The following is a 14,616-nucleotide window of genomic DNA, read 5'->3' on the forward strand; positions in this document are numbered from 1 at the left end:
TTAAACTCATTTGTCATTTCTATAAAGTAATACAAGCATTCATTCACACAGTAAAACAAGTCAAGAAAATTTAAGGTGCGATCACACACGTTATTCAAATGATTTGAGGATACTTCAGTTTGTTATTCCCCTATGCTTGCATTGATGGTTTCATTTATGACTGAGCTTCTAATAACTGTGAGACATTCTACACTCTGCATTGTGTAGACATTAAACTCAGTGAGTATGTGACATCTGCTATCGTACCAACCGAGACTCCACTGGAGTGAAATAATTTTCCAGCCCTTCCCGGATAATTGTGTATTCTACTAATTTGCCTTCACACATGACCCTGAACCACTTTCCTTATGTGAGGATGTGTGCAGATAAGCCCCTGAGTTCTTCACTGTGGGCTTTCTAAGATGATGCACATGCAATGCATTGATTGAGAGGACTGTTTCTACAACCAGGCTGCTGTTCATGTTATTCAGGCACAATATACTTTCTTTTGTGTTTTTGTATTTATTACTATTTGTGTTTATTACTATTACACAAGGACTAAGAACTGTTACTAGTACCATAAACATAAAGAGAAACAAACAAACAACCTTGTAAGCTTGAAGAATTTGCTCTTAAAGTTACATACAATATTGTACTTATTTTAGAAAAGCCAGATGCTACTATACTTCTGAAACTTTGCTCCTGAGGGCAAGATCTGGACTTAAGTGGGATTTCTTATCTGTTAGTTGGGTATGCCGCACACTGTGATGTCATCCATCAGGAGCTCTTCACGCCTTGCCACATCTACGTCAGCCCAGGCCTCTATTATCAGCTATGTCGCCACGATGCATGCAAGTGTGGAAGTTCCTGTCTCTGCAATGCTCTTGCCCACTATGCCTACCTTTGTGCTCAGCGTGGTGTGTCCATTGATTTTCGAACTGAGGTTTCATTCTGTGGTGAGTATGATAAAGACCATCGAGAGTTGTGTTCGTAAGTTTTGCTTTTATTCTTTAAATAATGAAATGAATTGTAAGGCACTGGGGTTGGAACTCAATGCCTTTTGCTTGTCAAGTGTTTTGGTAAATCCATTTCTCATTTGTTTATGTTGTTTATGGCTGCTTGTGTGCCACAAGGGAGATGAGTAGTTGTAGCAGAGTGTATGGCCTTCATGTTTGGAAATATTTCTACCCCTGGTTTAATACTCCCTATCAACTGAGATACTTCTTAAATTCCTTGTAGGGATATAGTTTACCATCAGACATTTGCCCAGATTATCTATTTTTCTCCTTATTGGACTTGAATTCTGGAACTTGAACTTGTGCTTGGCTTTACTGTTGTGTTTTTGTTGTTGTTGTTGTTAGTCATGGGGCTTGAATTCTGGACTTTCAGTTCAAGGCTAGTACTCTACCACTTTGAACCACAGCGCCACTTCCAGTTTTCTGGTGGTTAATTGGAGATAAGTGTCTCATGGACTTTCATGTCTGGGCTGGCTTTGAACTGTGATCCTCAGATCTCAGCTTTCTGAGTAGGACTATAGGAGTAAGCCACCAGTGCCCAACTGTGCTTTCCTTTTCTGATCATGGCTGGTGCTCTACTACTTTAGCCACATCTTCTCACTGAGATTTTCCTGGTTAATGAAAATGAGTCTCACAGACTTATGAGGCTGATTTTTGAGCTGTAGTTCTTATATCTCAGCATCCTGAGTAGCTAGGATTATAAGCATGAAATACTGTCACCCAGGTTGTTTGTTTTCTTTTGTTTGTTTGTTTTTTTTTTTTGAGATAGGCTCTTGGTTTTTCACAAAGCCAGTCTGGACTGTGATCCTCCTATTTTTGCTTTCTTCCATAGCTATGAAGGCAAGTGCATATTACCATACCCAGCTTTTTCTAGAGATGCCAGGTCTCAGAAATGTTTCTGCCCAGGATGATCTATAACTATTGTTTTCCTAATGTGATCTTGTGTAGATAGGGTGACAATGAACTCCATTAAGCCTAGCTATTGGTTGAGAAGGAGTCTTAGGAACTTTTTGTCTAGACTATCTTCAAAATGAAGTCTTTCCATCCCACCTTTTGAGTAGCTACGATTACAAGTATGGGCCAGAAGTATCTGGCAAGAGTTGTTTTCTGAGTATACAATGTAGAGGCTTAAGAATGTAAAGGATCAACTTTGCTTTTCCATTTCTACATGAGTTAAACATAAGGTCCATAACTAATGAAACTGATCCCCTATTCCTCCATTCAAAGTTCTGGATTTTATCCTTCATCATTTCTGGCATGTGACTGTTTCTGCTTTGCCTGTTTATTATTATTTTTTACAATATATATGTTTTATCTAGTAGTCTCTAAATATTGTACGGTGTGTTGTTATTTTAGCTTGTCCATTACAATCAGCCAATTCTGTCTAAAGAGATGCATTTAGAAAAAAAGCATAGATGTGATTAAAAAGGAAAAAATACTTATAAATATGGGTGAATAAATTTTCTCTTTGCATGAGACAAAGTTTATTTAGCTTTAAAGAATGTTAGAAAGGTTACAATGACAGTATAATGGTATATAGATACATTATAGGCAGTAAGGACAGGAAGCTTATTCAGGTATATGAAAGACCTCCTGTATCAGAAAAAGATTGTTTTACACTTAAATATACCAAAATGGAAATTTTAGTCCTCTATTTTACTTGTGTTGAGGCCAAGAAATCATTTAACTTCTATATCTCTTCACTGTCTTTTAAAGAGTTTGTGTGGTCTCTATGTAGTGGTGTAAGGTAGCTTTTGTTTCACACTTGCCCTGGTCTCTTCATGACCAGTCATCTCAGTGACCCTCTCTTGTCTTCAGGTGTGGTGTGCCAGCAGGGCATGCTGTACCACCAGTGTTCCTCATTTTGCCGCCGGTCCTGCACCTCTCTCTCCTCCCCGGAGCAGTGCAATGATGACTGTGCTGAAGGTTGTAACTGTCCCGAAGGAAAGTTCTACGAAGACACTCTGAACTTCTGTGTGCCCATGTAAGCCACCAAACCAGGCCATCATCCAATTTTACCTGTTTTCCTTTTTCTATTTCAAATGGGCTTTCATACTTGTTTCTTTAATATTTCTTCCTGTTTCCCCATTTTGTTCTGTTGTTTCTTCTGTACTGTGCATACTCACAAATAGCTACAGAAAGAGCTAAGGACTCTCATAGTTAATGCTGACGTTTGTTATATGTATCAATAACAAAATGTGTGTCTATTTGTCCTGCGGTGGATGCCAGCAGGATTGTGTAGTATATGACCATTCAGAAATGGCTGACTTCTCACCTAGGGTGGACATTCCTTACCCAGAGGGCAAAAGGATGACTTTCTCTTGTGAATAAACTAACACAGTTGGGTGGATATATGTGAGAAAACAAAATCTCAAGTACACACAATCTGCGTCCATGTGCTTCCTGCCATTTGCATGACAGGATTTCCGGGACTCTCAGAGAACAGGGACAACTTTAGACCATGCCTCACATTAAATAGGACAGAGCATGGACTCTGCCTGGATTTCAGTGGCTCCTGTAAGAATTTACATCCCATCACTCTTTTTTTTTTTTTTTAAATCTCCTTGCAGATATCACTGCCGGTGTCATTACAGAGGCAGCATCTATCAGCCTGGGGAGCTCATCCCAACGCCTTCAGGATTATGGTAGGTCTCAAGAAACACATTAAATGTGTGCTTACATTAGAGTCTGGAACGTGGAATGTCTGAGTCTTGCATTCTTCACCAAAGAAAAGAATTCTGAATTTAAGCACCATGCAGAAAAGATGTAGTCTTTTAATTCATTTGATCTTCAATAAAAAGTTGGGGTGAGATGGGTATTGAAATATTTTTTCTTGTACAGTGTTATCTTTAATGGACTTATTCATAAGCCAACTTTTTGTATAGCTATAACAATTCCATAACTTGTTATACAACATAGTTTCATATTAGACATTTGCTTTTCTGAGAAGTTGGATAGATCCAGAAATTTGCATTAACTAACTCAAATTATATTGTATCAAAAGTTGGGTATTCAAATATTTTATATTAACAGAGGTCCTTTGGTTGAATGGTTCATTGGCTGGCTTAAAATAAATTTCTGAAATAGATTTGAATAGTGTCAGTAAGTCTCTTACCCAGAGATATCAGCCTAGTATGAAAATACTTACTCATAAGATAATGGTCATTCCAGTCATAACCTGCCTGTTAAAAATACAGGCAGGTCTGTGCAGCAGTGCACATTTATCTATATCCAATTCCTAACCTCCTTGTTTTAGTTGAGTCATAGGTATCTCCAATAACAAGAGAATGTGGATAATAGTCATGAATCTAGCTATTTTTGTCCACTTTCTACAGTCCTGGCACTATTCTGTTTTATAATTAGTTATTAAAAATCCCTATAAATCTAAAATGTTGGTATTTTTACTTTTTCAAATGTATAAACAAGAGAAATGAGGCAGGTAGCCAAACAATTTGATAATAAAGGTGCAATGGATTTCCAGGCACCCAGGCTCTGAAGTACTTGCTTTATTGTGGATTTTACTCTGCATTTACTTTGTATTCACAGTGGAATATAATTTATACTCAATTTACCAATTCCTTCCTGATTAAGATGCAAAGACAACCAGCTCTTAGAACTTTTTCTAGTAGATAGTAGAGATTTTAGAAGATACTAGAGACAGTATGTGCTGCTAGCAGTATGTTTTCCAAATCAGAAATCTGAGAGTCATTTTTGACTCCTTCCTCTTACTCAGCAAACCTTGCAGTAGCTTTAACATCTTGGATTTTATTTGATTTTACTTTCTATACATAGTTGCATAGTTGACATCAACTCTTTTTCTTCACATACCACTACTTTATCAATGTCTCTCATACTTGGAAGTTTCTGAAGTTGTTTTAGTTTGGTTTGTGGTGGTATAGCAAAACATCTAAAATCTAGTACCTTACATAGTTTGTTAGGTTAAAGTTATGGAGGTTTAATGGCATTACCTGTATAAGAGATTATGATGCAGGTCTCTTGGGAGATAGACTCCCATGGAAGAGAGAGAGAGAGAGAGAGAGAGAGAGAGAGAGAGAGAGAGAGAGAGAGAGAGAGAGAGAGAGAGAGAGAGAGAGAGAGAGAGAGGGAGGGTGGGAGGGTGGGAGGGAGGGGGAGGGAGGGTGGGAGGGAGGGGGAGGGAGGGAGGGAGGGAGGGAGGGGGAGGGAGGGAGGGAGGGAGGGAGGGAGAGAGAGAGAGAAGGGAGGGAGAGGGAGAGAAGGGAAGGAGAGGGAGAGAAGGGAAGGAGGGAGGGAGGGAGGGAGGATAGCCAAGAAAGTCATGCTAGGGTAAACAATCCAGTATGGAAAATAAAACTCACAACCTCCCTCTCTGGCAATAATCAGTCAGTAATCCCTTTAATGCTGTTGCATGGAAGGCCAGCTGCTTGATTTCATCTCTTGAAAGTTCTACTATTTAGTACGAACAAACCTGGACATGAATTTTAGTAGGAACTCTACATATCTGGTCTTCTTCTAGTCTTACTCTACTTCTATTCTACAAAAATGGTGGGTTCAATGTAATTGAATTGGTATTCATGACAAATTAGCAAAAACAAACTTCACCCATCTTTGGTGTGAAAAAATAAAAATTCAATTAGTATATGGACCTCATTGGTATTACTTTGAAAATGCCTCTCTCCCTGATAAAATGTTACATAGAAGACCTGGTTGTATGGCCTGAGATATGTCTGTTTCAATTTCTCTATGTTGTTTGTAGAGTAAGTTAACCCTACCCAACCTCCATTTGTCATTCTTTTTTTTTTCTTTTTGCCAGTCCTGGACTTGGGCTGAGCATTGTACTTGGACTTTCTCAAGGCTAGAGCACTATCACTTGAGCCATGGCACCATTTCTGTTTCTTTTCTATGTATGTGGTACTGAGGAATTGAACGTGGGTCTTCTTGCATTTAAAGCAAACAATCTACCACTAGGCCAAACTCCCGGCTCCCCATTTGTCATTCTTAATTGATGCATATGGATATTTTACATGTGATACAGTCCTTTATTTATTAGTCTCTTTATCTTGTCTCAGATCTGGAACACATGATCTGTGGCAAACCTGAAGGAAAAGTATATGAAACTGAAATCACTGCATCTCTAATTTAATAAGGTGACACATTTCTAAAAAGTATTCAAGAGAGAATGTTAAACATTATACATATGTATATATATATACATATGTTTTCACATTAGACTGCTGATAAAGCACAGAAAAGTTGAAGGCTTAGGTTTATAAATCCCATTTCTTTACTTCTAGCCAGTGTTCAAATGGAACTGTGCAATGTGACGAGCCCGCCACGCCCTCTGCTGGTGAGTTCATTTTCATTATGAAGAATAGAGCTCTGATATGCTTCCACTTTTCTGTCATCGATCTTAACACAATTCTCCTTGTCATGGATATAAGCTTTGGAATGTTTCTTAACATAGTGTTACTTACATTTTTTCTTACATTGAAAATTTGAATATTTGCAGAATACTTTGATGTGAGCATATAAGACTTCTCAGGAAGAGAGCTGATTAGAAATGGAGAAAAATCTACTGTAGACTAGTGCCTTTTATATATTATGGTGCATACAATCACCCAGTATCTTATAAACTATATAGTTTGATTTTGAAAGCCTTGAGCATTACTATCAGTGACCAAGTTGTATTAGTGCTCTTGGTTTCTGGGCTACATTAGGAATAACAAGGCTCTGAGACTAGTCAATTGAGAATGGCATATAAGAGATCTCTCCTGTTACCTCTTCTTAGAATGTCATTTTAGAAGGAAATATCTTGCATGAAGATTTTATGTGTCAGGGTACCTTATATTATTCACGTCAATAATATATAGATAGAGCCTCAAATTCTCAGTGATTGGAGAGGAATTCTTTGCCAGTAATTGCTCTTGCTTTCATTCTTATGGGTGGGGAAGAGGTAGGCTAATAAAAATAATTTGTGAGTGCTTGTCTTGTTAATTCACTTGGATGGCCAAGTATATTATTATTATTATAAATGAGCTTTGCATTCGATGCCCTAGATATACTTTTTGAAGACTCAGGCTAGTTTAGCCTTCTTGATAGGTTCTCTTCCAGAATCTTGCTCATTTAATAGCTATAATAGCTATAGAACATCTTTGCTCTTCCTACTAGCTTCAGGATAATGACTGCTGAAGAAGGGAAGCCTGGAGATACTTCTTTCTCACAGGGACTCCTTAAGATTTGATTCCTTTGTTCCCCTCACAAAGACCTTATTTGATTCTTGAGATTCTGCAAGCTTTCAGGAACAAAATGAATCTCCTGTTCTGCCTATAGTTATATGAGTACTGCACAGTACATTGAAGACTGATGAATATAATGATTGAGCGGTGAAGCATGTTCTAGTAGTATCATATGCTCACTGCAACTTTGTAAAAGTATAAATATTGACCTATAATTTAGCTGAAAAACTTAATAAGATACACTTGAATTAATCAACATCCTCTATTCATTGACTGCAGAAAACTGTATGCCACGTGTTCATTTGTTTAGGTATTTTCTTATAGAAGGCTGCTAAGCTTTTCAGTTTCAAAACAGGTTTCAGAAGCACTGGTAACTGAAAAAACTCCATGTGCTTGCTCGTCTCCTAAAAGCCACATACTAACAATAACAGCAGTCTCTTCATAATGAACAAAATGCTCTATAGGGAATTTTGTTTAGATGACAGATATATGTCTCTATAATTATTTGTACCTGGAATGAGTGTGAAGTTTCGGCCATTTCATCTGTGCTTTACCTCTGAAGCTCATGCCTGTCCAGAAGGAAAGGAATATTTTGACTGCAGGTTTCCTGACCCTGCATTGCCAGCTGGTGGCATAAATTGTGAGACAACGTGTGCAAACCTGGCCATGAACTTCACTTGTGCCCCTTCTTCACCTTGTATAAGTGGCTGTGTTTGTGCAGCAGGGTGAGTCTCTCTCTCTCTCTCTTTCTCCTTCCCTCCCCCCGCCCCCTCCCTCTCTCTCTCTCCCTCCCCTCTCATTTCCTAAACTATGTGATGCGATTCTTGTTTTTTTTTTTCTCAAAAATCTGTAAGTCAAGATCATCTTTTACTTTCAGTATCACAAAGACTTTTTACATACTGAGAAAGGGTATCAATATATGTGAAATAATGCACCTTCTGTCTGGTGACTATAATGTAACCCTTCTATTAATTACAATAAAATATATGGAAAAGAAAAAAATAACAAAAGAGGAGAAATTACAGAATGGAAGGCTTTATTAGTCCAAAAGGAGGAAATCTATTGATATAAAACCTCATTTACATATCTAAGTCCTTTATTCACCTTCACTCAGACATCAGTATGATTCAGTAATCCTGATTCTCCTAGGTGGAATTTAGTTTAAAGCTTATCAACTGTGTAAGGAAGCACAGTGCCATGGAAGAAGAAATATGATAGGGAATGTCAAGCACACACAAAAATGTGGCTATGTTTAGTTAAGAAAAGAAGCAAGAAGATTCCAGACTTTGATATAATGATATCATTGTTTTTTTTTTGTGCTACTGGGGTTTGGACTTAGGACTCATACATGCTAAGCAAATGCTCCATTTCTGACCAATATTTCTGGACCTATGTTATTTTTCATAATATCAAATTATAGCATTTTAAAAGAAATGCAGGAAAGCTATACATTTTATATATTTTAGTAGCTATTTTTATTATTTTGTTACAATTATTTTTATAACATTATTTTAAAATTCTTATTTCATAATGAATATTAAATAAATTATTTTAAAGTACAATATGTACATTGCTTTACTATCTTACATATTTAAAGCATATTTGTAATATACAGTTACTATACTTACTCTAATACTTACTATCATTAAATTATTTATAAAAGATGCTTTGAGAAAAGAATTTTCAGAATATTTAAAAAGTTAATATTGTGACATATATGTATTTATTCAATTTCATATTTACATATTTTATAACATCAAAATTAATTAACTGACACTGAATTTAATTTCATATTAATGTTGATTTTTTTGGTAAATTTGTATGCTTTAATGTTTGTATTCACAGATGTCTTTAGGTATATTTTCATGGTATAAGGTAACACTAAATGAAACTAACATTCAAAATAATGCATTAATAAAAATAATATGTTTATTTTGTTTTTAACACATTTGTAGAAAGTATTTTACCAATTAAATAATTCTAACTGCTCAAATATTTTAACTATTCAATGGAAAGAATCTTTTAATTGGCCTGTTTAACCTATAGCAGAAAATGTTTATCCATTTCACAGTTTTCTGGTCTATCAAATATTGTTACATTTATAGAGATTTATAATAGCTAATAGTGAAAACAGATACCTCCTTGTCTAAATGTTTACTTCATTGTAGAATAGCTCACATTATTAGAAATATAGACTTCTATTTTTAGTTGTACTATGTGACCAAACAATAAAAAAATCACATTTGGTGGTCATTTGCCTAGACTTTGTTTATTATTATTATTATTATTATTATTATTATTATTATTATTATTATTATTTTGGCCAGTTCTGGGGCTTGAACTCAGGGTCTGGGCACTGTCCTTGGATTTTCTCAAGGCTAGCACTCTACCACTTGAACCACAGCACCACTTCTGTCTTTTATTTTGTGTATGTGGTACTGAGGAATTGAACCCAGGGCTTTGTATACACTAGGCAAGCACGCTGCCATTAGGCCACCCTCCTGGCCCTACTTTTATTATTTTTTAATTTTCTTTAGTTGTACAAAGGCCTTAAAAATGCAACATGTGTGTTTGTGAGTTCAATGTATCTTGATCAATTTCATCCCTTTCGTTGTCCTCCCCATCCTTTCTGGCCCCACCCATCTACCTCAATTCATTGCATAGTATAGGGCGGTGGGGAGAATGCTACTGGAATGTATGTGGTGCTGTGGTTTGTAAGGAGGAATGTGTAGAGATGTGAAGGACTATTTTGAAGTAAGGAGGTCAGGTCTGGCAGGCATCATCATGGCCATATGGTTAATGGGAGAATCTGGCATCTTGTCTACCTGGTGGGGAAAGGTGAAGCCACCACTTCCCAGGTGAGGAACATGTCTGAATCCCTAAGGACAGGGCTGCACACTTGACAGACTACTACACCTGTCAATCTAGTGCCTGGGAGTGGGAATGTCCTGTGACCTTGACCTGGCCTGACCCTATTTAGGCCCAGATGAGCATAGGCACCATTATGCCATGCCACATGTCTCCATGTTCATGTCCTATGGCCTGTCTCCTGGCTGTTCTCCACTCACCAGGAGGTCCCAGTTGAGCTTCCCCTTTGATGCTGAATTAGCTTGTCGGTATCGTGTTTGTTCTTTCTTTCCTCTCTGGCCTGTTTCCTATCTGTGTTAAGTATATTTGTTGCCTACTGGTCATTGAGGCAGGAGTCCACCATGCAGTCACTAGTGGTCTAATAAAGACTTCAGGGTTTGACCTCTCATAATGCGGCTTCTGTGTATTCTCACCTTACAACAGCTTAAACTCTGATGGGCCAGACTCTGTCTTAGCTACTGTAAACATGAGCATGTAGAAAACAGTGTGGAAAATGACAGGATTAATGATTATCTTTTTTAAAGAAATGAAAGCTAGAAGTTTTTACTAATCACATTTTCCGTCTTCATTTGGAAGAATGGCAGAGCACAAAGGGAAGTGCTATGTTCCTGAGAGCTGCCCGTGCATCTGGAAAGACTGGGAATACCTCTCTGGAGAAGTCATTGCAACACCATGTTACACGTGGTAATCAGATCCATTTAGTTCACAACTCTTTTGAGCAACTGAATTCATTTCAGTTGTCTAGCTGATTTTACTTTATGCCAAAGTACCAGTAAGTAGAATTTTAAAGCAAGAAAAACCCCCACAAAGACAAAACAAGGCATGCCAAGTAAGCAAGATTTTAAAGGCTCCAGATATTAATGGACAGCTACTCCTGTTTTTGTGCATACTTTTTGAGCCAAGAAGGAAAGAATGTGACAGAGCAATTTGGGAATTGAAAAGGAAAAAAATATCTCAAGAGGCACCATTTTAAGGTTACATTTTGAAAGAACAGATCACATTTAATGGAAGGCTGGTAAAGAAGTGATTCTCCCCTTCAAAAACCCCACAATGACTTACATATAATTTTCATAAATAAGCAGTGTCTGCTTATTTATTAAGTTAATGTTAATACAGAAGATGATAGTGTTCCTTTTTGACTACTAGCAGATTTATTTATTTATTCTTTCTTTCTTTATTTTGTTGGTTGTGGGGTTTGAACTCTGGGCTTGGGCGCTGTCCCTGAGCTCTTCAGTGCAAGGCTAGTGCACTACCCCTTGAGCCACAGCACCACTTCTGGTTTTCTGTTGGTTAATTGGAGATAGAAGTCTCAGGCCTATAGTGCCTGGGCTGGTTTTGAACTGCCATCCTCAGACCTCAGCATCCTGAGTAGCTAGGATTAGGGCGTGAGACACTGCACCTGGCACTATTAGCAGATTTAGATGGTCAGTTTTCATTCCATTATCTATTTTCTATGTGACTGACAAACTTGGCTTAATTTTGATGACTTATTATATTTAGATGAAGTATAAGTTTATGCCTAACTTACAAATTTAATTCATTTATTCCAATAAGTTGGCACTATTTCTAAGGATCATTGGCTGAGAAAATGCTTCCCCCCTCTCATTTTCTCTCTCTCTCTCTCCTCTCCCATTCTCTCTCTCTCTCTCTCTCTCTCTCTCTCTCTCTCTCTCTCTCTCTCTCCTTTCTTTCTGTTGCTTTCTCTGCAGTAGTTGGTTTTGAACTCAGGGCCTCAAATTTACCAGGCAAGTTTTTGTTGCTGAGCTGTATCTTCAGTGCAAGCAAATATTTCAAATATTACAGGATACAGTTGAGCATCATTTATGTCTCTTGAAAAACACCATAACAGATTTCTTGGTAAAGTGTATCATGTTATCTCTCTTTTTTTAATAGTGTTTGTCGACGAGGAATGTTCAATTGCACATATTACCCATGTCCAGCAGTGTGTACAGTATATGGAGACAGGCATTACCATTCTTTTGATGGACTGGAATATGACTATGTCAGTGACTGTCAGGTGTTTTTGCTTAAGGTAAATAACAATTCCTCATTTCTACTTGAATTTGCATAAAGAAAAGGTAAAAATGTCATGGTGATATCTGACATCACAAATTCATAAATCATTAACAAAACATACATGACACAGTTAGTTAAAATTACTCTATTACTTCCGTTAAATAAAAATGAATAGTAACATTTGCTCTTGCTTTTATTTTAATCTATCACATTTCTTTGTATGAAAGACATGAAATTCCCTATAAGGAAATATCTGGGAATGAAGTTTTATATGCATACAATCATAGACAATGGCATGCAGGTTCCTACTGTGTGTGTGTGTGTGATTCTTTTTGAAAGGCATAGTAATATATATATATGTGTATGTATTCTGTGAGTTTTAGAAAAAATATTTGAAATTAGGATTTCTCATTCCTTCAAGTTTAGATTATGAATTTAAAAATACTTAATAACTTAAGTGTTTGAATGAAAAAGCTTCATTCTCAATATGCCTCAGGCTGATTTATGTCTAATTCTTATTTTCATTTATATGTTGTTATCTCTATCATTCTTTTGTTACCTGTTTTGGATTGTTGCTCTTTTCCTCTTGCATAAGGAAGATGACTTTAGAGTTAAGTCCTTTAGGGCAAGAATCATCTTAGTCATGCTGGTTTCACAAGAGAGGAATGCTCTGATGGGAACATAGTGCAGTCTATTAAATGTTGACAGAGCTCTTGGCTTGTGCTGCCCTTCTTTCTAATGTTTGATGTCTTCACCTATGCTTATGATCTTAGCTACACCTACGGACTGGTAACTTCCAAATCAATAAGTATACTTTTAACCTTTCACTTGTAGGCTGTCTTTCTCTAGCTCAAGTTCCTCCGTAACACAAATAGTTTCATTCCATTAATATTTCTACTGATATTGTTATTGTCGTTTCTCATAAAGAACCACAAAGTCTGTGGTTAAGATTGTGCTAGCCACATACTCTTCATGGTTCTAAATATGGTCTGTTTCATATAAAAAGCTTTTGCTAGTCTGAGGTTGCTTTTTTTTTTCTCCTGTCTTTTCATAGTGTATTATCTGTATCTGATGTCCTCTGCTCTCAAAGAAAGTTTCTAGCTTACACTGATTTGTCCTTATTGGTTTTGGAGCTATTATATCACAATGAAATAGGTAATTATATTCCAATTATGTGTGCCAAGAAAACAAATTTAAACTCAGTTATTTTTTCACTGATACATTTCTGTCTATGATAAATTCACCCATGATGAAGTATATGAATTCTGGTTTTAGTGCACACCCCTCGGGATACTTTTAGAATATAAATTGTCTCTATAAGAACTCCGAAGGGACATGAATTTTGACTTTTTAATAATTCATCAATTGCTTTATGTCTTTGAACCATATTTTGACAAGTAGGGATGGAATGAATTTGAAACAATAACAAAGCATTGATTTTTATTATTTTTGAAAGTTTTTGTGAAATTGACTTTAAAATGAAATTCATGAAAAGGAAGTTTCTTGACAATATTATCTTAATACCACTACCATGAGGTACTGTACACTATACATACTTTTATGGAATAATTCCAATTAGTATGGCAAAAATTCTGCTAAACTATTTTTACTTTGTATGTGAAAAATACATTTACAACTATCTACCTAAAGAATTTAAAATCTTATCCTTGCTTCATCATCTGCACATTTCTATATCTCTTCAACATTTTAATTCTTGAATTATTACTTAACAAACAAGCTTATGTGTAGTAAGTATAAACTAATAAAGATATTTACTACGTATACTCTTAAGAGGGCAGATTTATTCTAGAAAAATGTAAGTTTCAATGGTTAGGTTGAACTTGTTTTCTTCTCCTCATTTTCCTCCTCAAGGTATTGTGCAGAATGATGAGAATCTGATGAACTCAGTAACTACTCTCTGCTTTACCTTTTCCTAATCCTGTATTTTTATTTGTGGAAAGCATATTTGCTGCAATACTTCCACACTATTAATACTAAATTACCACAATATCTTATTTCTTATTACATTGCCATGGGAACTTTTAATAAAATGAATAGGATGAGAATGGGGCCAAAATGTATGAGGACAAATTCACCAAAGATAACATGATAAGCTACAAAACCAAAAAGCCCAAACAAAAACAACAAAAAGTGTTTGGGTTTATCAAGGCCCTGAGTTTGGTCCTCAGGACTGCAAAACAAAGCTAAACTAATCTAACCAAACACAAAACTAAAAATTTACCCCAGACATTTTAGTTGGTTATGGAATAGGAATACTGTATAGCAAAGACGTATTAGTAATTAACCAATCCAGTCCAACTTAGGATCAAGAAATATGATTATGCCAGTGCTTGGTTTTGCTCCTGCATCAGTTTTCTTTGATTACTACATCCTCTAAGAAAGCTCCTATGAAAGGCATCTGTTTCTTCTGAGAGAGTCAATATTTCCTGTGAGCACATAGAATGGCTGCCATCATCATTCATTTACTTCCTGCCACTCCAGAATCTGGAGTCTCCTCTCTG

At 36.4% G+C, this 14,616-nt stretch overlaps 1 protein-coding gene across 1 annotated transcript in view; it reads left to right on the forward strand.

The window, feature by feature from the left end:
• Otogl (otogelin like) overlaps positions 1-14,616 on the forward strand; it is a 132,888-nt gene that overhangs the window by 49,208 nt on the left and 69,064 nt on the right. Inside the window, exons 19-25 of the mRNA XM_090328305.1 lie at positions 726-935; positions 2,814-2,979; positions 3,566-3,640; positions 6,269-6,321; positions 7,773-7,935; positions 10,655-10,762; positions 11,972-12,110. Coding sequence (XP_090184431.1) covers positions 726-935; positions 2,814-2,979; positions 3,566-3,640; positions 6,269-6,321; positions 7,773-7,935; positions 10,655-10,762; positions 11,972-12,110 — 914 coding nt within the window. The remainder of the gene's footprint in view (positions 1-725; positions 936-2,813; positions 2,980-3,565; positions 3,641-6,268; positions 6,322-7,772; positions 7,936-10,654; positions 10,763-11,971; positions 12,111-14,616) is intronic.

The sequence above is a fragment of the Megascapheus bottae genome, chromosome 2 (assembly GCF_031878675.1).
Source record: "Megascapheus bottae isolate mThoBot1 chromosome 2, mThoBot2.hap1, whole genome shotgun sequence".
In the NCBI taxonomy this organism is placed as follows: Eukaryota; Metazoa; Chordata; class Mammalia; order Rodentia; family Geomyidae; genus Megascapheus; species Megascapheus bottae.